At 45.6% G+C, this 24,927-nt stretch overlaps 1 protein-coding gene across 5 annotated transcripts in view; it reads left to right on the forward strand.

Annotated features, from left to right (window-relative positions):
• CENPE (centromere protein E) overlaps positions 1–24,927 on the forward strand; it is a 2,471,681-nt gene that overhangs the window by 1,967,920 nt on the left and 478,834 nt on the right. For all 5 annotated transcript variants that reach the window (XM_069630970.1, XM_069630968.1, XM_069630972.1 and 2 more), the window contains one exon: positions 5,666–5,800. In XM_069630970.1, the coding sequence (XP_069487071.1) occupies positions 5,666–5,800 (135 nt within the window). The remainder of the gene's footprint in view (positions 1–5,665; positions 5,801–24,927) is intronic.

The raw sequence follows: 24,927 nt of genomic DNA on the forward strand, positions 1-24,927 counted from the left end.
ACTGAATAGCATGTGTAGGGATTTTTTGTGGCATGGCACGCGGAATAGAGTGGCGTCATGGAAGTTACAGAATTTCCATGACAAAGGTGGGATAAAATTGCCCAATTATGAGGTGTATTATGTGGCAAGCCAGTTGCAATATGTCGCCAAATGGCTTTCTGATGAGGAAACCTCGGAATCTAGGCTGTTTGGGCGTGATTGTGCACCATTTTACTTGAAGGAAATGATGTGGGTACCCAGGGCGGAAATGAAGGGGCGCCCTAAAATGCTGCTATTAGGGTGGAAGATATGGTGCAGGGCATGTCAGCTGATCGAGAACCCGTCCCTATGCTCTCCGCAGGTGCCACTGGTTGTATTAACGGGGGCAGATGTGTAGCTAAGAATGATAATCAGGAATCACTGGGAACCGGTTGGGATGGCAACAATGGGAGGTATTTGGCAGGAGGGCTCTAGTATTACTTTCGAGGAGCTGAGAGAAGAAACTGGGTTGCACGAGGGCCTGTACATTACATATTACAGAATGGTGCAGCAAATTAAAAGAATACGGCCTGAAACAGTGCTGGAGGAGGAACCAGATGCCACCACAGATACGATATGACATAGAAGGGGGTCATGAGATTTCCAGAATATATGAAATGTTGATGTCTAAAGTGGGGAAGGAAGTCACGCAGTTGAGAATGGACTGGGAAATGGAAGTTGGTGCCCCGATGGAGGATGGGATGTGGCAACGGGTGCAGGGGTGTCATAAGAAGGTATCTAGAAATGCGAGACTGAAACAGATACAACTATATAGTACTCATAGGGCATACATGACACATGGGAGGATATCGAGGTTTGAGAATGCAAGACGGCAAGCATGCCCCAAATGTGATGAGGAGAACGCGGGCATGGTTCATATGTTCTGGTCATGCCCGGTCATAGAACGCTTCTGGAGTGCAGTGAAAGGGAAACTGGGGAAAAAAGGGGTTAAGATCATAGTGGACACAGTGTGGGCCTGTCTGTTGGGGGGGGGGGGGGTTTCCAAGATCACGGAAGCTCAAGCATGTGGGTAAACTAAAGGACCTGGCTTATGTGCCTGCTAAAAGAAGAATTGCCATATGCCAGATGTGGAGGTGTGGTGGAGAGATTTACAAAAATGGGCGGAAGCAGAAACTATGGTATGGCAAGGGGCTAGTAACACAGGGAGGGAGAAGAGGAGGACTGAGTCCCTGATGGCCTGGAAATTATTGATAGCCGAGCTGTTTGGGTCAATTGAAGACCCGGCAGACGCTATAGGAGGGGAGACGTACCACAGGATGCAGAAACAGAAGGTTAAAAGAAACAGGCTCGTAAAGGGGGGAGGGAAAGGGAAGCAGCAATTAGAAATTATGGAAGTATAATGAAGCGGTTGAAGGTTGCACTGCTTGCTTTGTATTGTATTGTATTGTTCTGTTAATAAATCAATAAAAAAATTTAAAAAAAAAAATTGTTGGGTGTGTTCACTTACCACAGTATGGTGGTAAGGGAATAGGTTGGTATGTGCAGCCACTGCCATTGAGTTCTGCATGTTACGCGTCCTTAAGTGCATTGTATTATGGGAAATGGAACAAGAGTGAAACGTGTCAATTAGATAAAACAAACATGGATGTATTTGAGGAGATAATTATGAAACCTGTAGGTTGTTCTATATTTCATAAAACACGACTGATAACACCAGTAGTTATGCCACAAGATAGATTATTTGTGCCATATAAATCGTCTGTAATCACGTTTCATATGAACCTAGAAGGAAATAAAGATACAGTGCCCCCCTCCTATACAGTAAACTATAGTCGCGCTCTGTCCCCTTTTGCTTAAAGAAGAAGGGCTCCTATTCAGTAGGGACATTCACTAGATGTATGAATATAGCGTTCCTCGCCAGAGAGGAAGAACCAGTGTATGCAGGTGACCCTGTTTATTTTGTATGTGGAGAGAAAGCTAATCCCTGGTTACCTAGAAACTGGGGAGGTACTTGTTACTTGGGGATTCTGTTTCCAGGGCTGTTTCTTTCAAAAACAGCAGACATAGCCAAACTATCCAGATCAAGGCCACGGCGAGATGAGGAAGGAGGATTGATTGCGGAAGACATAGCAAAATCATTTATACCATTTTGCGGCCAAGCAATAAACTCCTATAACATAAGACAACTGTCCAGAATATTATACAACATGACGTTGGAGGAAAAAGGTATTGGATTGATGACACTTCAAAATAGGATGGCTCTTGACATAATTTTGGCAGATCGTGGGGGAGGTTGTAAAATCGTGGGATCATCATGTTGCATATTTGTAAGTGACTCCTCCCCTACGATTTCTGAAGCGATAAGAAAATTGCACATTTTGAGCTCCGACCTCCATCCCATAGAAGGTGGTTGGGAATTAAACATAAGCTCCGGGTTCTGGGAAATATTACGCTCATGGGGATGGAAATTAGTTGCAATCCTAGTAGCAGTGCTCGGAATATTTATGACCTGTTGTTGTTGCATGCACTGTTTACCAATAATTTGCACTGAAATAAGTGAGGAGTGCGTACATTTAGTAACACAAAAAAAAACAAGGTTGGATACTCGAATGAATCATGAAATGAAGACAGTGAAAGAATTCATGTCAATCAATATTGATGACAATGATGATGAAAATAGTAGTATGCAAAGTTCAGAATCAGATACTTGGTCAGAAGAGGATGCAATGTATGGATAAGGCGTTTGGCTTACGGCCAAGAGGAGGGTTTGTGAGTCCAGAAAATACACTGCCATAACATAAGCAATGTATTCTGTTGGCCGAAAACCTACCGCCTCATATGTTCGGTATTATTAGTACAGAATCATAAGCATGACCAGAGTGTGTCCATTTTGATGGAATAAAATTTGCCATTTTGTCTAATTTTCACTTCTTGCTTTCTGTTCAAACTGCTTTGCTGTAAGCTTATTCTATTCCGTTATTTTGTTGTTGCTCATGCATAGAGCAAGGCCACACGATACATGTTGAAACACAACACAGGCAATCCAGACAGCAATGCCCAGTCTCCCCCCTCACAAGTCCTTGGAAGTAAGCAACAAGGCATTTAATCACTACGCAGGTGCCAGCTAGTCTCGCTGATGCGGTAGAAATGGTAGAAACAAACAATTAATGGCTTGAATTATGCTCTCTTTTATGGCCCCCCTTCACTGAGCCCTGTAGAGCGAGTTGACCCCTAGCACACAAATTCAAACTAGAAGATAGCGAGGCCTGGAATGTATCTCTCCCCTGCATGCAGCTTGCTTGTAAGAACAGGAGCAGTGTGTTCCCTTAAACAAAGAATCATGTCTGCAAATCTGCAAATTGCAAACTGTTGCTAAATGAATGTCTGAAGGTGTCGTATTCGTCACAATTGTCAATCATCGAATCCATTTCAAAGGAAATACATTATGGCCAGTATTGAATATGTCATTACTGATGGCAAGATGTTCCTTTTGTATATATGTAACTGTTGTAAAATACTCGCTCTCTTGCGTCCCTCGGGACCTGGAGACACACATTGCGGGACGTGAGACCCAGTTGGCCAACTGAGACTATTTGCTTTGCAATAAACCCTAGCTTTTGGGAATTGAACCTCGTGTCTAGCTTATCAGTTTGTGTGTGGTAATTGTGCCTTGTTTCCATATGCGAGGGTCCCCTAGGGGCCCCATCAAAGCGGGTTTATGTTTGAGGCTAATATAATAGCCTAAAACATTACCACATTTATATAAGATATTTGCGGTAGAAAAGTTGGGGTAGGTACCACTGCCACCAGCCAAGTCTTAATGTAAAGGGAGCGAAACAATGCCCCAAGAGGCACAGACAAAAAGGGATAAGATTTAACCCTTTCCAATACTCCATGGAAGATGGGGTGTACTGGGTATGTGGTTTAAAGTGACTAAGGTAAAATGAATGGCAACTTTACCCTTTTCTGGGGGACTGTAGTCAGCCACAGAAAATGGAGTGGGTGGGAAGTCTAAAAGACAACCCTGTGTCACTGCACTGAAGGTGCTGTGTAACACACATGAAAAATAAGGTGCCCTGGAGTAGGTGAGGCTCCAGTGCCCAAGATCACACAGAAAGTAGAAATACACATAGCAAAACACATGTAAGAGTGGGAAAAAAGGCTCACACTCTTACCAGGTGAGAAAAATAAATCCTAGAAATCCATCAAAGCTACTGAGGAACTCAGTAGGTAACGGAAATCAACCATTTATGAGAATTCTCCCTAACAGAAACGTTTTCAAGTTTGGTGCAAAAACCAACGACTACGACCTCAGACCATCCGACCAGTGGATCTGTTACCATATCTGTTGTCCCTGGCTTAGTCTGGTCTAACGCATTCTTCCATTAAGGTGCACCCAGCTGCAATCTCCAGGTACAACTGCACTGCAGGGACGCCATCCCTGTGGTCTCACTGGCTGGTGAAGGAGGTTTGCGTGGGCTGTTCCGGTCTTATCCACCTTTCTGTCGCCCAACTCCATCATGGGAGCTCATTTTGCTACTCGCAAGACTCATGAAACCACTGTTTGAGCCCATGCACCAAGCATCTATTAAACATCTTTCCTGGAAAACGGCATTCTTGGTGCCCATAACTTCAGCCAGAGGAGTGGGAGAGGTCCAGGCATTTTCTGTAGAACCGCCATATTTAATCCACAAGGACAAGGCTGTTCTATGTACTAACCCAAACTTTGTGCCAAAGGTGCCATCTGCCTTACATCTAAATCAGCAAGTGTTCTGCCTGTATTCTTTGGCACACCAGGCTCTCCAGCGGCGCAAACTCTGCACACACTGGGTGTGGTGTACACCATCAAGTACTATGTGGCATATACTAAGTAATTCCATACAACATATGAACTGTTTTTCATGTGGATCTTCTGAGCCTGGGAAGGCTCTCTCATAGTCCTCTGTTGCAAGATGGATTGCTGCCTGCATCTCATTCTGCTATCAACAAGCCGATAGACTGTTTCCCGGCAAATCCCGAGCACACTCTACTAGAGCAGTAGCTGCAATCACTGCTTTCCTCTCCGGTATTACACTGCCTGATATCTTCCGTGCAGCCACCTTGAGATCGGTGCATACGTTCACCAGGTTCTACTGTGTCGACAGACATTCTGCCGAAGAGTCTAGAGTGTGCCAGTCGGTTCTGCAGAATCTTTTTGCATGAGGTGGGTAAGTCTCCAGTGGTAAGCTATGCTGGGAGCTTTCCTCCACCCATGGGTATTGAAGTGACAAAGTTTTCAGTTTAAGTTTAAATTGCTCTATGTTACCGATGAGTTCCAGCCTGACGGGGAATATTCACAGATTGTGAATCCATGAAAGATGCCAATGCTGGAGAATACGAGTTACAGGTAAGTAGCTTTTTCCTTCAGCTGACACCCAAAGATTTGTGCTTAATGTGATCTAATCTGTCAGTAACATTCTCACCATGTTTGCAGTTAGTTTTGATCCGAGGTGGGTTATTATATTTTAATGTTTTTGTGATTTATCAAAAATTCCAGTGTTGTCATGTAGGGGAATGTAGTGTACATGCTGCTAGTATTCAGGGCTAATGATGGAAATATATATATGTATTGAATATTTTTCAGTCACTGGTTATACCACCTTCGGTAAAATGTAATACATTTTATTTTTTTTGCATATTTTTGTAGTTGATGAGCGAGTTGAAAAAGGCAGAGTCTGAAGTTCTAAATGCGCAACAAAAAATAGAAGACATTCAAAGGAGAGAGTCAGATCTGTTGAATCAGCTATCTTCTCAAGATCATCTGTTAAAACAACAAAGTGAGGTATTGGAGTTTTGTTTCCAATGGATTGTGTGATCCCACAGTTTTGTCACCTCAGATAAATACTGGTTGCGCCAGCTGGCATCTGAAACATTTTCACCCGCAGAGTGTGGGGGGAGAGGGGGAGTTTAGGCACCGGCTCCTTCCGGCAGTCCTTGACATCTGAAGTGATGGCATCCAGGTGACTAATAGGCCACACCCACCATGCCCCAGACCTCAGTTCCACACTTTTTCGCTTTGTGCTTAACAGCTGAAGAAGTGCGAACAGTCGACCCAAGGCAAATGCCTTCTCCGGTATCATCAAAATGCTGACTGAATGTGGCGTAAGTTGGGAGGATGAGGAGTCATCTGTGGGAGGAGCCATCCATGAGAAATAACATCACCCCAGGTAGGTAATTAGTTCTTCTATTAGATTGTGTTCCCTAACAGTTTGTTCATCTTAGATTAACTCCCATTGCCATACTGAGGTATGGAGGGGCTGGAGGTGGAAAGTGAGGTAGGAAGCTCCCACCCGTCAGAACAAAGCAATCTGAAGGACTTTGCATCAGAAGCAAGCCTCACAGTAGCGCTTTGTAACGATATGTAGAAGCCTATGTTGCTGCTTGACAAATGTTTGATGCCGGGACACCTCTTTGCAGGGCTGAAGTTGCTGCAACCCCTCAAGTAGAATGAACCCTGAGTTTTATGTTTAACCCGGCGGAAACGGCCCACTTCCTTGGATGGATGTGAAGGAGAATAGAACACAGGAAGATTTATTTTCTGGGTCAGGTGTAATTCTAATAGCACCGTAAAAAGAAAAGCTGGTCTTACTTGCCAGGTGACTTTCCCCTTGGGAAAAGGACAAGTAAGGTAATTTTATCAAATAAGATTACGGTTTACTCCCTCTCCTGGCCTATGTAACTGCTTCAAAAGCACGGTCATGAGCGCTAAATGGCATTACGAATAAGAATGTAATGACTCAGAAGGGAAGCCGATAAGGAAGGCAACTCCAAATTGCTTTGATGGGAACTTATTTACTACTCATGAAGGCCCTTCCTTTCCTCCACATCCTAGAAAACCGCCTATCAGAAGGCAAGAAGTTTGTACTGCCGAACACCTCAGAGATCAAGCTTTGTTCCTTCTAGGGCACTGTTAGGTTTGATCCCATTGGTTAGTCCTCAATATCCAGCACTGTGTGCTTGTGCTGTACATCCAGCTCTGGTTCAGAAGGACTTCGACTCTAGTAGCCTTTACCTAAATACAATTTATGCCACATGTAAGTTGGAGTGCAACACCGAAGTCCTTTGGGGTGTCTGCCACTTCTTCTCAGTCCTTTAGCTAAGCAAAGTAGCAGCCCCCTTTACTCCCTAAAGCAGCCAAATACTCTCAACAATAAAATAGGGATTACAAATATTTTTAAAAACAAAATAAACAATGTACGCACGCCTACCCCTGGCTTCCACCCCCCACAACTCCAGATATTTTCAGATCAATGTTACCAGTACAGCAATGTTGCAAGAGCGAATTATAATAGTAGTACTTCCTGATCTCAAGAGTAGCATCTAATGTGCACCTTTGTTTCACTGACTCCTCATCTTTGGAATGTTGTCCAGGTGCAGACTGGTCCAGGCATTATTTATTCTAGCAACTTGTTACCGTTCTTTGGCTCCAAGCAGAAACGTTGTCATGGCATCTGTGGTACACCGGAAGTGAGACACTGTTATGCATATGGAGCAGTGTGTGCCCACTGACCTCCATTCCTTTTTTCCTTAGAGCAGACTCTGATTTTTTTCAAAATATTTTGAACTGTGTAATGTCACCTACAATTTGGGCGTTAAGCCTTGTTGAACAGCGGGGAACAGACCTCGGTCTCTGACCCGTAGTTCGACTCCATGTGCTGCTTAGGCAATACAGAGTATTGTGGTTCAGAGTTTGAGCCCCACAACACAAGACAGTGCTGCTGAGGGTAACCATGAAGGCTGCCCCGCAAGGTTGTACTTGAGCCCATTCTTCCCCTTCTCTGCTTCAGGTGGGGGATGCTCCGCAACCCGTCTCCTACTTTGCAGCTCCATTGCCACACTCTTCCATAGCCCACTACTTTACCTCTACCAGCTCCAGAAGCTTCAGATCTCCATGCTGCTAACCCGAAAACCGCCTAGAGACCGCAATCAATCATTGGTGTTCCTGACAATCCTTTTACATCACAGTGTAAATAGGTGGGCACAGGCTTCCTCGCATGGAGTAAACATTCTCAGCCAAATGCCACTACTTAGAAGAGCTGGGCCAAGACGCCTGCACTGGAATGCCTTGCAAGGTGTGAGGAGAGGGAGTAGAAGACAGAAAGCCTTAACTAAAAGGGATCTTCATAACCCCATACCCACTCTTCATCTTCTCAGAAGAGACACTACTGATCAAGGTGGAAGTCTTGTTCTGAGGAGAAATACACATCCACATCACCTGGTTGAGTTGGTTCCAAACCCATCTTCCCCACTTTGGAAAGCCTTCCTTCCAGTGGGAAGCTTTCTAGGTAGCATTGCTAAAGTATTCAAGAAGACACCTACCCTTATGACTTTGCCAAACCAAGCATGCTGCTTGCTCAGTGGCTGGACCATACTGTCGCTCATGTACCAATACTTGGTTCAGAGTACAGTGCTCGCTGCCAGTCTCACAAAGTGCCTCTGCTGCAACATTTGCTCCATCTAAGCCAGCGTTGATACTAATTCTCGCTCTTTTTCTCAGTTTACAGCTTTGGGAGGTTGGTGCCGTTTCTCAGAGGATCGCCTAACCTCCCTGGCTCTTTTTGTGTCAGAACCTGCAGAAGATGAGGTCACATTTGTGAAGCCTTTAGACGGTTTGGGGGACTTTGGTCTCAAAGGAGGCAATAGTTGGAAATCCCTTTAACCTGCCTCTCCTCGATTTAGCAGAAGTGATAAATGATGCAAGCAGCCTTAACACTTCCCCATATCCAGACATTGGCATGACTATATCCTTCTTGGATGGTAATGTGGGTACCTTCTGAGTCAGAGAGGACAATGCACGGGAGTCCCTGGGATTATATTCTGCATCTTGCACCACCAAATGTTTGCATAGTTTCTTTCAGGGAGAAAAATACAGAACCTGTGATGGCTATTTGGTTGAAACTTACCTCTGTTTCTGTTGTCTGTAAAATAATTAGCAAAAGCATTATCTGGCATCGACGGATCAATTTATTTCTGCAATCGCACATTCAAACATTTGAGGGTAGAGTCCTCGATTGCGTGGCTCAGCCTACCTGACTTCGTTAAGAAGGGAGGTGAACCACTTTCAGCCGGGGATGGTAGGCCTACTAAGGAGCCATGTAGAGCCAATCATACCCCTGTGGTTTACTCTGGCAATAGAGAGGGCCCCAATTCCTGTACCGTCCCTTTTGTGCCAACATGTTCGTTAGCAGACACTTACCTCCGGTCTTACCTCTCAAGACAGATACTTGTCAGCCTTTTTCTGTCCATTACCGAACTTCTCCTGCAGCAGTTACCTAGCAGTACGAACTGACATTGTCTGACCACTGCGAAGATCTGCTGGAGGGAGAGAAAGGGAGATGCCGCAGCGAAAAGGAACAGAAGCGCTGCCAGCTTACAGCACAGAAACTGACACTCTGAGAGCAGAAGGGCGATGCGCTGCAGTCCTGTGCAGTAATACAGAGGACATTGTGGAGCCGCTAGACGAAAGAAAAAGGAAGAAAACCCCTTATTCCCTGAGAGACTGAAAAGGAAACCCAACAAACCAAGTTCCAAGAACATGAACACTTGCTGTTCTGGGTTGCCATCTTCGGTACGCAACAAGTCCACGTGGAAAAAGTGACTAGGAAAGGTTGCCAATCCTCACAGGAAGAGGGGGATTGAAGCAGTGTGATATGATATATGATATGAGTGGTGAGTGAATGTGAAGTGAGTGGTACATAGTCAAAGGAGGGTGTTTGCGTAGTTGATGGGAGGAGACTAGCAGTGAGAGGAGGAGAGTAGTGTAGTGGTAGGCGGAAATTACTGAGTGGAGATTAGTAGTGGTAGGCGATTAGTGGTGGTATGCAGAGTGTAGTGAGAGGAGGGTAGTAGCAGCAGCAGTGGTGGGAAGAGTAATAGTTGCAGCAGTGGAGGGAGAGAGTAGTAGCATAGTACTGGTGGTGGAGCAAGGAGAGTAGTTGTAGTGGTGGAGGAAGGAGAGTAGTAGTGTAGGGAGGACAGTAGTAGTGGTGAATGGAGGAGAGTAGTAGTAGAGGTGGAGGAAGTGGGGTAATAGTGAAGGAAGGAGGAATGTTGTAGCGGTGCAGAGAGTAGTAAAGTGGAGTGGGAGAAGTAAAATCAAAGGGCGGAGGCTAGAACTAGGGGGCGTGCCGAATCGCAGAATTCAGTCATTTCATCCCAGGGGGAAGCCTTTCTCTGTGAGCCTAGGGAGGCCAGCCTGCTACGAAATGCATTTGCTAGGGGTACAGCCAAGTGGGGCCTCACTGGGAGAGCCTCCCCCTTGGGGACAAGGACTCCTGTTCTGACAAGGAACTCCCTAACCTACCTACCTATAGCCTGTTGCTAGTGACATCTGCTAGAAGAAAACATGAACAAACTGGTATTTGTTAGTGTCACGCAGAACCTTTGAATGAACCTGGAATGAGGCAATTATGTGGTACTGAGACAATAAAACCAGTGGAGCATTACGTGAGTACAAGTAGAACAAAGAAGGAGGACTTTGACGCTGCCACGGGGAAGTCCCATCGCAGCGTCTTAAATCTGAGAGGCAGAGACCTGTAAAGGAGAGAAGCCCGGGAATTTCAAATCAGCTGTGGGAGGAAAAACAGAAGGAAACTGGGGTGCACATCGTACAATGCAGGGAGGAAGCTGGAGTGCAAATCCTAGCGTTTGGCACTCAGGAAATCTTAAGGCGAGAGAAGCTGAGGTACTGGCACTGTATCCGAAGAGCAACAAACCAAGAAGTGGTGGCATGACCGAACCCCAGTGGACATGAAAGTTCATAAATGACGCTGACACCCCTTACCTGAAGGCACTGCAAAGTGTGCTGAGCCGAGAAGCCAACCTGACATTCTTCGATGAGGGTCCTGTCCTAAACGAAGTCCTTGTGATATTATCCCCGAGATACAAAGGTAACAGGGAGAACGGTAGACCCAGGTGGGGGACCAAAGATAACAAATGGAATGTTCATACTCGTCCCAGTACAGAACAAGTTTTGGAAGTACACCAGAAGAGTGAGTATCATAATTGGAGCGTTCCTACTCATCCCAGTCAGAATAAATCATCTGAAATACCAGAAGAAAAGGGAGAAATATAATTACATCATTCATACTTGTCCCAGGCCAGACGAAGTGACAAAAGCCAATATAGGGAATGAGAATCATTTTTGGAACAATTCCATTAGTCTGAGTCAGGAGAAGATTGGACATTTTTAAAGAGAAAGTCCTAAGCATTGCTAACAAGGAAGGAACAAAGGTATCCCAAGGAAGAAGGCGGATGATAATACATAAGATCAACTGAGGGGAGACTAAAAAGGAAAGGGAAAACCAGCAAATAAGGCGGTTGAAGAGCCCAGTATCTGAACTATATGATTCATACAAGTAGTTAATAAGAACTACCTACAAATACTTTATTGAAGAGAACTTCGTCATAAAACCGCTCACAGAAGTAGTGAGTCATTCTCCTGTGCCTTAGTTGCTTTTGTAGTTGTAGGGTCAGGTTAGATTAATTTGGACTCCTGACGAGCACCGTAGTTAGTTTTGGATGGATAGGGAAAACCCATAGTTCAGAGAAAGTTACGAGTGTTCACTATTCTTTTAATCAAGAATACCCGATAAATGATCAGTCAGTATCCTTCTGACCCGCCCCAAGTCACAGAAGATTGGTGAGAAGAGTAAGGCAGAGGTAGAGCCAGTAAGAATAGAAGAGAAGGGAGTGTGGACGTGGGTGAACTAGCCTGAATCCAACCAAGTGAGTGGAAGGCACTATCCCTATTCCCGATTAGAACACAATCTGTTGGATAGAGTAGAGACAGTTAGGAAGTCCCTGCACTTAGGGAAAACACCTGTAGTCTAAGACAGTGAATCTAGAGTAGGGGGTCTACGTTTGGTTGCACTAACCAGGTACTACAGATGGTGAATCGAGTTGAGAGAGCTGGGCAGCCCTACGCCCTACATAGAAAAACATGAAAACCCTTCAAATGTCTCGAAGACTCAGTGATTTCTGTGCCTCTGTAACCCTTGGTGCCACTTCATCCCTTGCAGATAGAATCTGCAAAGGGTATTCAATATTATAACTTATATAAACTGATATTTCAACTTCTAATTGAATCCACATATATTACTGAAAACGTTATCATTAATTGTCAAATTCACCAAAAGAGGCAAATACCAAAATTGTTAATGAATTCTGTGTCCACTGCATTTCTGACTTTTATTCGTCCTTCGTCAGGAACATCCACAGAATAAACGCTCTGATATCATTTCAAATAAGATGCATGTAACGGCATATTCCACAGTTCATAAAAATTATATGTCCAATAACAAATGTTATCAACAAGATTTGCAATGCGGTACCCACGAAAATGTAAAAAGAACACATTTTCAACAGTTCATAATTTATCACCAACATTAATAATCCCACCCTGACGTGAACAATGGCAATGGTTAACAATGGGATATACATAGTGGTACCCAAAAACAAAAGGAGAAAATTTGGAGAGAAAGAGACAAATAGAAAAACAGAATTCGGAATTAGTAAAAAAAACTGTGCTGTAATCCATTCACTGCTGTTAAAAGAAAATGAATGCCATCTCATTATTAAATTGACCCCATGACGGAGGTGGGAGTACTGGTAATAGGCCTAACGTCCATCTTCAAGAAAGTACAGGCATTTTCACAGTTGGGTAAACGCAGTTAATAAAACCATCAAATGTTCTGTACATAGATATAGGTTAAAAGATCAGAATCAATATATTCATCCAGTTAATTAGTGATCCTCACTCGCAGGCAACTGGAAAAAATACCTTCTAAGTGCCGCACTGAAAAAAAAGATGATTAGCGGGTCTCTGAATAAGGAGAAAAAAAGGTACAATGTGTAGAATGTCACAAAAGGGTTTAAATGCCTCACAAATTCAACCTAAATGTCTGAAATATACTCACCACTAATACAACTGTCGAAAGTACAGTCTGCGCTGCAGTGGCTCTATACCAAAGATCTTGTCCGTCCCAGCTCTATTTAATGACATCAACGCAATCTGACATTTATGAAATGGCAAGGTATCATTGCCCAATTCAATTGTTTTTTAACTCGACATTACCCAAACAATATCCCTTTATCAATCACACTTGTTCAACTCATAAAGAGTAAAGAATAACCTACATTTCACATAATACAGATATATTTATGGAGGTCATCATTTGTTGCTGTAGACGCACACAAAAAACACCATGCATTCACGTATATTGATGCAAGCATATAACTGCTTTGTCTTGCTCTGATCTATTGTTTAAAACGTGTTGCTCTTTCATTATCGGTCCCATTTTCCATCCTTTAAATCAGAAATACTTGAATTGACAATATGCTTACATTGCTGTATATCTCTATTAATGTTATACATGTGTATGTACACTAAAACTTTCTCATAAATATAGATATCCCTTCCAGCGTTAGCTGCTCTGAAATGTTTCAGCAGAGGGCGTAGTGTGGCTCGACAGTCGACTCCATCTTGACTCAGCCGTGCCTCTCCTCTACTCCGGACGTGACGTTGGCGGTATATATATTGCGTCACTATGCCCCTATACCTTAGTTCCTTTTTTCTGCATGCTCTGCACATTGTTTTCAGAACAATTCTCTACAGAGAAAATTCTTTTTTTAATTCAATGCCTATATGTCGGGTTCTAGAGTCTTAGGTTTCAAGTGTTGTCAGGACTGCGGCTCAAAGATGTTCATCACAGACCCACCTGGCATCTACAATATGGTGTCTCGGGAAGGTACACAAGGTCGAGCAGTGCTGTTCCTGTCATCAAATTTATCTGAAGGCCATCAGAGAATGGTCTGTGCAATTGGCTCTCGGGCACCCTCTGTCAAAGTCACTGGCACAATCAAGTGTACGGCTGTCAGCCCCGCCGACACTGAAGGCCCCAAGCCCGAGATGGAGGACAGGCACCAGATGAAGGACATTCTAAGAGTGTCGAAGTTGGTGGCCATCAACTGCTCATGGTGGGCCAGCAGGAAGAGCATGATGGCGGGAGAATCCTTTCGGCCAATGTACTCCCAAGCCCAAGTGGCCACTGATACATACCTGAAGGTATGGTGTGCTCACTTTGGAGATCTGCAGTTGAATGGTCTTTGGTCCCCAGTGGCACGCAAGTGGCATATCAACAGGCTTGAGTTGTGAGCGAGCTATCAAGTGAGCCCCGATGCCTTTTCCACCTTCCCTCAAGGAGAAACATCCTCATTCTGGCAGATGACACAGTAGCCATGCATTATCTCAGCAAGCAAGGGGGGTGCGGACCCTGCCCTTATGCAAAGAGGCATTGCTACTGTGGTTCCGGTTACTGGAGAACAGGATCTCTGCTTTTGCAGCCCATCTGGCAGGAGCAGAGAATGGTCTGGTGGGTGATCTAAGCACACAGAGTATGCTCTCACATGAGTGGGAAGTGTATTTGGATGTTCTGGAAGAGATCTTCTCTGTGGGGTACCCGAGCAGTGAATCGGTTTCCCACGAGGGTCAATGTGAAGTGCAGACAGTTCTGCTTGAATGAATTCCCAGTGAAGGGTGCACTTTGCGATGCGTTTCTGGTGGAGTGGGCCTTCAACCGCCATTGGGCATTTCCAGCTAATACCGGTCATCCCGTGGGTTCTCATGAGTTTGAGGAGGTTCCAAGCAACCATGATCGTGATTGGCCCGGACTGGGTGAGGAGAACATGGCATTCTGAGCTCCTGGAAATTGCCATCTGCTGGACTTCCTCTGCCAGTCGGAAGGCCGGGTTCTCCACCCAAATTCAAAGTCCTCCAACCTTACATGAGTGGCTCTTGAGAGGATGAGGTATGATGACTGGGACCTTTCGGAGGGGGTACTTCATGTGTTACTGGCCGAGCATAGACCACCTTGTAGATCATTCTATGCGTGCAGGCGGAGACAATTTGAGGCATGGTGTAAGGAGTGCAGGATAGACCCCATCACATGCCCCACCAGTTATGAAATGCCTTCTTTTCCTACCCTCATCAGGCATTCAGATAGGCAGAGTCAACTGTTACTTGGAGGTTTTGTCTGCGCTCAAGAGGTCTCTGCATCAAGGATCCTTTTTTACTATCCCGGTAATGACCCAATTTATTAAGGGCCTTGTTGTAAGTAGGTTTCTGCCTACATCATTTCTGGTTCAGGATTTGGACCTTAATTTGGTGCTGACTTTTTTAATGGCAGCTCCATTCGAGCAGATGCATTCTTGTTTTGTTGGGCTAATCACTCTTAAGTCAGCTTTTCTGGTGGCTTTCACATCCGCAATGAATGTGAGCGAGCTTCAAACTCTTTTATGCAGGCTGCCCGTTCTACCTTTTTTTCCAAAGAGAAAGCTTCTCTTAAAGCCCAACCTAAATTCCTTCCAAAGATGTTATTGGAGTTTCACGTCTCTCAAAGCATTGACCTGCCGGCCTTCTATCCTCCACACCACCCCTCTTAGAATGAGGAAAGGCTAAACAGGCTGGACCCGAAGAGGGCGCTCAGCTTCTTCGTGGCCTGGATGGCAGATTTTAGACGTGATGACCAACATTGTGTGGCCTCCTGACTATATAGGAAGGGTCTGGCACTGTCTAAGTGGACTATTTCCCACTGGATAATTAATTGCATTGAGGAATGCCACCAAAAAGCGGGAAAGGAATTGCCGTCGGTCATCGGAGCGCATTCCACTGGGGGTGTGACAGCATCCTTTGCATTACAGAGGGATGTGCCAGTGAGAGAGATCTGTTGAGCAGCATCTTGTTTGTCGCTCCACACATTCACTAAGCACTACTGTCTGCATGTGATGCTGACGCTTCATTTGGTGCAACATGGTTGCTGAATTTTCTTGTCTGAGACTTTCTTCTCCAGGTACTTGGATTGTACACCTTATAAAGTTACTGTAGCCAGGGAGTTTGCTCCCAAGGCTTTCCACTCTGTCTTTAGTTCTCCCTTGGTTGGTTTTGCTTTACTGGTAACCACTGAAATGATGGTGATCACTCCTGATGCCCTCTTTCTCATAAATACTGTAATGAGGGAGATGTCTCCCGATGTACTCTTCAGGATCAGTAGCTTAAGGGTGGCTACTGTAATGAGGGAGATTACTCCTGATACAATCTTCATTCCTCCCCAAACCCCTTCCAGGTCTACCATTGGCTTCTGTTACCTTCTTCCTCTAGCAACCATGTCACTCGTTCTTCCTGTGTTCTTGTGGTCGGCTGCTCTGCTTGGCCCTTCCTTCTCCATTGTTCTCCGCTCCCTGCTGCACTACACTGGTCCTGCGGCATCCTTGGTCTTTCGGTTGTGAGGCAGTTGTCAGACCGAGCGGTCCCCCTCGGAAGGTCACGCCACTTATGACCTTATTCCAGCTGCTGGTTTCCTTGATACTCCGGTCATCTCCAGAGCTCCCCTGCAACCTGGATTCTGTGTCCTCTATGTCAAGGACTGACCTCTGCAGCTTGTTTATCCCCTCCCAGGTTTGAACTATGGAGGATTTCCAGCATTCACACTGCTTCTCTTTCGTAGTCCTTTCTCTTTATATTCTGTAACTGATCCCTCCCTAGTGGACTGTCAGTCTTTCTCTAATTTACACGGGGTGATCTTCTCACGGTTGGGCCTACTCTTCTCGATATTGTCTAGCTTTGCCGAGGGAGTAATCCGCATCACTCCTTCAATCTTCTTCTCAGTACCTGGAGAAAAGGTATGCAAATGCCCTTGTGTTGTCCTTGTCATGTTTTGGTCCGTCTGTGGAGATCTCAAGGGCACACGAGTTAGGGAGCTCCATCATGGGAGGAGAGTCCTCATCGCCATGATGGAAATCCCACCCTGTGAGGTCCTCCTGCTTTTTACCACCCATAGGGGGAATATCGGATTGCGGCCTTTCCTCCCTAGCCTCAGAAAGAAGGGTTGCCCCATGGGGAGAAATGACATGATCCAACTATTTGTCACAATAGTTCTGTGCATTTCAGAATGCTGTGAGAAGGCAGGGAAGGTGGTGCCACTGAGTCAAGGGGCTCATTCTGCCTCATCTGCCTTGCAGAGGGGTTGTACCAATTAGAGAAATGTCAGTCCGCTACATGGGCCTCTTTACACACTTTCAATGGATGGCTTTTCTCCTGCAGATTCTTCATGATAAATATCCATCATTCACCTCTGATTGTCGGAAACTTTTCGACAGGGGGCGAAGTGGACCTCGTCTCGATCGTCGATCCGTCCTGCCCGGCTCTCGATCGTCAGCTCCGGAAGTGACTTCAGGCGTCATATATATAGCACGTCACAACGCCCCATGCTTCAGTTCCTTTTTTCAATGCGCTCCAATGCTGCATCGGGAACACGACTCAAGTTTATTCGATGTTTTTTGGTACATAGTTGTATGTATTTTCTCAAAAACCTTGACTTGATTTCTCACAGGGTTTCGGGCTTCAACCGGTGCTGCAATTGCAACCCCAAAATGTCTGTAACCGACCCCCATGACGTGTCTGTGGTGCCTACATGTTGGTCACGACACAGAGGCCTGTATGCCGTGTGCTCAGAAGCAACTGAAGTCCCTGCGTGAGAGAGCCAGGAAACTGGCTTTGGGCAAACCGGTCCACAAATCTCCAGCACAGTCCCTCGTCCGGTCTTCGGAGGCTGAGACTGAGGAGCCCACCCCCGGCAAGGGGAAGGAACAACATTGCAAGAAGACTAAGAAACGGTCCCACTCCAGGAGCCATGCCTCGTCGTCTTCCTCGTGGGAGCAGCACCACTGCCATCAGTGCGAGTCCAGCTCGTCGTCGGATCGAGGTAAGCCCTCGGCGGGGCTGATCACTCTGGAATAGCGGGAACGTTTTAAAACTTCCATGCTTTAAATGTTTAGGGTACAAGTTGCTGTAGGTGCAACTCGGGCCCCCGACCAGCAAGCTTTGGTGGCAAAAGCGGCGCTTGGTGCTTCCTACTCCAAGCCAGCCATTACGTCGATGACATCGAAAACGCCTTTGGGCGTCAGTGTTACACGGAGTTTGCATGCACTGCACACACAACTATGACTATAGGTAAAACCAACCTTTGGTATAAGTCTGTACTAGACAGTTTTTGGTAACGGAGCTGAGCAGCCAGGCTTATCTCAAGAGGGAATGTGAGCTGTAATGATGTTACACAGAGGTCTACAATCACAGGTGTTCAAATAATCTCTTACACTCAAGGTTTTGTGGTTAAACAATTATTAATTTATTCAACAGTCAGTTATAATACATTCACTAGAAGGAGGCAGTTAAACATTATACACAAATATACTTCATTAGTATAGTCGTTAAGTTTCTGAGGCATTCAGACTACTTTGATGGAGGAGCAAAATGGCATTGAGAATACTTTGAAGGAGGAGCAAAAAGGAATAGGTTCAGAACATAATAGGATTATAATTATTCTTAGACAGTGTAGATACTTTGAGTTCACCAGAAGAGTCAATAAGTTAATGGGCTAAAGTCTTGGATAGGATAAAACTTTTCTGGTAAGTAAATGGTAAAGTCTCTGTAGAAGTTCTCACAAGTAGTTTGTAAAAAGAATTCTATGTTGGGTCACAAGCTGATTAGGCCTGCTAGTTGCGAAAGTTTCAAGCACTTTCACCGCGAGAGGTAAGTACTGTCTCTTTTCACAGTACCTTACAAATCAAGAACAAGATGCAACTGAAGACTTCTGTTCCTGGCAGTTCCTGCTGATCTCGTTGTTCCTAAACCTCAGTCGTGGGGACAAGAGGGAGGACATCGGGGGAATCCTGCACTGCACTGGGACTGGTCAAAAAGCTGGCACTGGCAAATCTTCAATCCCGGTAGCTGTAGTAAAGCACAAAAACTGGTGTCCCTCTCCCTGGTTGTTCAGTTTCCTGCAGCACTCTGAGGAAAATACAATCAGCTCTGAGAATGCTATCCAGGTGGCTTAGTGTTGAGTTGATTGGTCCCACCAACTCAAAGGGAGTAGTCGCCCTTGCAAGGCTTCTCTGTCGAGATGAACTTAGCAATTCAGACCTGCAACAGGACTTCACCGGGCAAACCAACGGTCCAGGAGTTGCAGCAGCTGTCCTCTTCAAGCTCGTCTTCGGTTCTTTCATTCCAATGGTCAACTCTGCCTTCCAAGCCAAGAGAATCACCTTTTATTCAGTTCTCTCCCATTTATTCCTGCCTAGCTGTCACTCACCCAGCAGGGTGGCTGGCCTTACCGGACAGTCAGCCAACCAATCATACCTGACTGCATTTGGGTCTCCCAGGAGACTAAGCTCAGGGAGTTTCGGGCACCTCCCTCACTTCCTGCCCACCCCAGACACTTGGGCGCCAGAGGAGGTTTTCGGTCCTGAAGCCCGCCAAAGGCGAATGAAAAAAGAAACCAAACTTGGTTTGGCGCGCAGAGCAAAACTCTAGAGGGACCTTTCCACAAAGAAATGGCAAAAAAAGAAGACTGGACCTGATCAAACAAATGGGGCTCAGACGCCATCTTTAAAAACAGGGCTCCCGTGATTTAACGCTACCGGTGTTCACGGTCCGGAAAAATCATGGTAGTTCGTTGTAAAACCACTGCCACCTGCCATTTCGAGAGGAAAAGGTAGCATTTGACTGCTACATGAGTACCTAGACGCAGGGGATACTAAGTAATCCCTCCAGCACTCTATTGTAAGATAGGGTGTGCTGGGTCTAGGAATTTTAAAAAGACTATTACTCATTTTCACTTAACTTACTCTTCGAAACAGTATTTTATCCCAGAGAAGGTATTTAAACCTTTGGGAAACCTAAAAAGGTTTCTCTGTGCCACAGCACTGAGGATGCTGTGTGACGCACATGAAAAGATGATGCCTATAGAGTTGTCTAAAACTCCATAATTCAAAAAGAAACAAACAGAAAACACATTGAATTGAAAAGTTCAAAGACCCAATTTTTTGCAAAAGAACTGGAGGGCTCTAAGGTGGGAGGAATTGGCACATTTTGATAATTTTCTCTAACACACACCTATCAGACATACGTCGCTGGAGGGCCGTATGGCCGAGGCACACAATGCCCATCGGTCATCCGAGCGTCCCTCTGTGACGAAAAACCTTCGGCATCGAAAGCATCTGCTTCGAAACCTATCCTCAAGCCCAGACAGTCCCACAACAAAGGTAGGACCATAGACTGGCTAGCCAACCTCAATTGCAACATTAATATTCTCTCCAGTACACCATGTGCCTGGACAGACCATCACTTGATATCATTCCCGATAAAGGATGAATGCAATCGGATAAATTCCCACAACCTTGCCCCTCCTTCTGAAATTAGGAACACTCGCATTATAACGGTGGAAACGCTGCTTCCACTACTACAACCGATCATCAATGCCACCAATACTAAACACTCCGACCCTACAGTCCTAGTGGATTTGTTCAACCATACTGTACTCCACGCCATAAATACAATAGCCCCCTTCAAATTGCGTAAAGCCAAAACCCTCACGCATCAAAACTCCTGGTTCACCCCACACCTTATATCACTTCGCAAATCCAAAAGAAATGCTGAAACACTTTGGAAGAGTCATCCAACAGCCTCTAACAAAGATACATTTCTAATAGCCTCCCTTAATTACAAAGAAGCAATCCTACAAAATAAAAAAGATACGTACAATGCCCATATCTCTCAAGCTAAATCAAACACCAAAGAACTCTTGATGGTACTCAGAGAGCTGGAATCCGTGGCACCACCACCAGTAACCTCCATTAAAGATACCACATGGTGCACCAAGATTCAGTCAGCATTACTGAACAATATAACCATGTTACAAAATAAAATCAAATAAAAAGAAACTCATGTTCTTGGATATTTCCTCCAAACCTACGACACCCACCCCCTCCCAAAAACTCTGAAACTATTCAACTTCTCTCCTCTCACTACTAGGGAGGCAGAGGACATAATAACCAAGCTAAAACGCTCATGATGCCAGGGAGACATTTGCCCTGCACCCATCATTAAAGCGGCAGCCAAGGAATTGGATCCCTTCATCACTTCCTTAATCAACACTTCATTCGAAACAGGAATAGTGCCCAACAACCTTAAAGACGCCTGGGTCCTCCCGTTACTTAAGAAGCCGACTCTAGACCCCAATATCCCCACAAACTATAGACCTATTACTATGGTCCCATTTCTTCTGAAAATTATTGACAGAGCAGCTTATCTGCAGATTCAAGAGCATCAAGAAACTAGCAACCTCCTTGGCCTCAGGCAATCAGGCTTCAGGCCAAGGCACGGTACCAAAACAGCCCTAATTGACCTAGAAACCCAAATTGAGGAGTTAAAAGACAAAGGAAAACTTGCCCTCCTCCTACTACTAGATCTGTCGGCTACATTTCACTTTATAAAAGTCCTCTGCTTGTATCTAACCACAGCAGCACTCTTTTCTGATAAAGCCACCAGTTGGATCCAGTCCTTCCCCGATAATAGTTCAATGAGAGTTTTCCCACCATCACCCTCTGCCAAACCCGCACCAAGCTTCCTGCCCGTCTCCCACATTATGCAATGTATTCACTAAGCCTTTGTTCAACCTCGACTATCTGGGTGTCACCTACACTAATTACGCAGATGACACCCAGATACTCGTACCCATCACCGGAGACTATGACACTGACTCCAAAGTACTTAATGACATATAGCATCATTCAGGCTTGGATGGCTAAACACGTTGTCTCAATGACAAGAAGATATAGCTTCTCCTCTTAGGCTCCAAGCTTAAACTAAACAGACTAGACAATAATTCGACTTCTTTAATATTGACAGTAACTCTATCAAGGTTTCCAAGGATGTGAAAACTCTTGGCATCTACATTGACTCATATCTAAACCTATCAAGACAGGTTAATGCGTCGGCCTCCTCAACGGCATAGACCAGCAAGCTAATTACGGCCTGCAGATCGTTCCTCTCCACACCCAATTGCATCTCCCTAGCTAGAGCTCTAGTACTCCAAGCTAGACTACTGTAACACACACTCCCTTGGATCCACAGTCAACAGACCTTGAAAAAGATGCAAGTTCTTCAAAATAATGACATTAGGGCAGCACTGAATATCCCCACATCACAACACATATCCGAGGTAAGACGCAACTTGAATTGGCTATCGTTTATGCAAAGGATTGCCTTCAAAACCATCTCACTTACCCATAAATGTCTCGTTAATCTAGCGCCAAGTTACCTGACCAAGAACTTTGCACCCTATACTTCAGATCTCCCGACGAGATCAGCGCAGGCACATTGCCTTAAATTCCCTAGCTTCAAGCTACAAAAGGCAGAAAGTAGTAGTTTCCATGTCCTGGCAGCCAAATTATGGAACACTCTGCCCTTACCATTAAGAACTGAACATGCCTACCACCCATTCAGGAGGAATGCTAAAACTTGGCTCCTCGCCCAAGAATCTTAGCTACCCCTCTGCCGCATGACCCTAACCTTTGGCAGTGCTATAAATGTGTGATATGTAAGAAACATACACCTGTAATTAAGTAATCGCATTCTGTAAACTCTGTAAATTATTTCTAAGTCAAATGTATATTTTGTAAATTGTGTAAACTTTATTCTTGTCTTTGTACCGTCTGTAAGCTTTCCATTTAAGAAAAATGCCCAGATGCCCCCGGGCTTGGAGCGCCATACAAATAGTTAAAATACAAAATACAAATGCAGACGGTTAATTTTTGCCACTGTTGAGATCGGGTTTCTTCGACTCGATACAATCCATATTTGGCGTTCATGACCCTGATGAACCAGTCGACGCCGTTTACACGGGCGTCTGCAGCGTCAACTTTTTTGACAGCTAGGTCATTTATTGGCTCTAGCTCAGGCTCTACAAGATGCCAGTGGTCTGGATACTTTTCCAGGCCTTGAACTACAGCAGAACCGGCCCTATACCCATGCTAATATCAAGTTCAGGGATATGCTTCACAGGGTGGTTGACACCCATAAATTGAATGCGTCCTTTACACCTCTTCAGGGGTATGAGCTCACTGACAATTTGGATGAGGGTCCCACAGTTGAGCATAACATGCCATTCAACCCAGCCATTAAGGACCCTTTAGCTGCCTTATAGCGGCACCCTTGTACTATTCCCCCTGTGAATGCCAATTTTACACCGTAGTTTAGGCCAGCAAGAGGAGACCAGTCTTTCCTCGCCACGCACCCTTCCCCTGAAGGGTTAGTGATACAGGCTGCCACTATTCACATTACTATTTCCACCATACCAGCGGCATCCACTTCCAATCTGCCTACGGACAGAAAGGGAAAGAAAACAGATGCATTGGCCAGAAAGGTGTTCACCTCTGGCAGTGTGACGCTTAAAGCCACAAACATAGCCTGTGGATTTGCAAAGTACTCCTTCGGTTTGTGGAAGGCTGTGAAACATGCTGCTGGATACGTCCCTGAGGGTGCCACGTGGGACAGATTTTTACAGCTGGTGGAGGATGGGAAGGAGGTAGCCAAACAGTCATTCCAAACGGACCTGGACGTAGCGTACTGCGTTTGCAGATATGGGTTCAGCAGTTGTAATGAGATGTCAAGCCTACCTGAAAACTTCTGGCTTTTCTCTGAATGTACGGAACAGGCTGCTGGACATGCCCTTTGAGGAGGACATGCTTTTAGGTCAGAAAGCGGACAAATGCTCTGAGAAATTCAAGGAGTCCAAATTAGCTTCTAAATCTTGGGCCTAGCGGTGCAGCCGGCCAAGCCTGCCTTCAGCTTTGCCTCTAGGGGTACAGGCTATAGGCGTTACATACCCTATGGCAGTAAGGTTCAGCTCCCGCAAGCCAGGCAGGGGCAGAGGCGCTTCTTGCATCCTGGAAAGAGCCGTGGGGCCTCTAGATCCCAACAAGCAGCGGCAGGGACACTCGTGCTCTCTAATCCACTTTGATTTTCCCCTCTCACGATGCACTGGTTGCGGGACGGTTGGCAGGGCATTGGCCCCAGTGACCTGCAATGCCTGAGTGCTGCAGTTGATCTGGTGGGGTTGTTTGTCGTTTCTAAACAGACTTCCAGACAGACCCCCACATCCCCTGATCCAACCGGGACAGGTGCTCCAGGAAGAACTGAGAGCCCTGTTATCGAAGGGTGCCGTGGAAGAGGTACCTCCAGATCGGAGAGAGGCGGGTTGGTGTTTCTGGTATTTTCTGGTGCCCCAGAAGGCAGGTGGTCTCACAAGACCTTGAACAAGTTCCTGAGGAAAGACAAATTCAGGATGGTGACGTTGAGGGAAATTCTCCATGCTCTCAAACTTCAGTACTGGCTAGTGTCAATAGACCTGCAAGATGCTTATTTCCATGTGCCAATACACCGAAAGCACAGGAAGTTCTTAAGACTCTTCATAGGGGACTAGCACTATCAGTGCAAAGTGCTTCCCTTTGGGTTGACCTCCGCACCAATGGTCTTCACCAAGCTCACAGCGGTAGTTACGGCTCACCTCAGGAGAATCCGGGTCCATGTATTTCCGTACCTGGACAACTGGCTGATCTGAGGCAAATTGGCTTCTCCCTCAACTTGATGAAGTCCCGTTTGACACCAGATCAGCAGCTCCAGTTCATCGCAGCAGTCCTAAACAACCAGATAGGGAAGGCTTTTCTTCCCGAGGAGAGAATCGCAACATAGCCCAGATGGTGCACATGTTCTCTCACCACCCCACCCTTCCAGCGGCTTCCTTCCTCCGCCTCTTCGGTTTCATGGCCTCCTGTATTTTTCTGGTTTCAGGGGCCAGGCTTCGTATGAGATCCCTCGAGTGGCTCCTGGGGCACCAGTGGTCTCAGTATCTGGGAGAGCTCAAAGATCACCTTTGTGTCCAGCCTTGTAGTCTGTGAACTCGGCTGGTGGAACACATGCAGCAGTCTCTTGGTGGGGGAAATCTTCTGGCCTCGTTGGCCCCAGACCCGAGTGGTCAGGGGTCCGTCTCTGAAGGTTCGGGGCACCCACTATGA

This window comes from Ambystoma mexicanum, chromosome 6q (assembly GCF_040938575.1).
Source record: "Ambystoma mexicanum isolate Mex_15411 chromosome 6q, UKY_AmexF1_1, whole genome shotgun sequence".
Taxonomy (NCBI): domain Eukaryota; kingdom Metazoa; phylum Chordata; class Amphibia; order Caudata; family Ambystomatidae; genus Ambystoma; species Ambystoma mexicanum.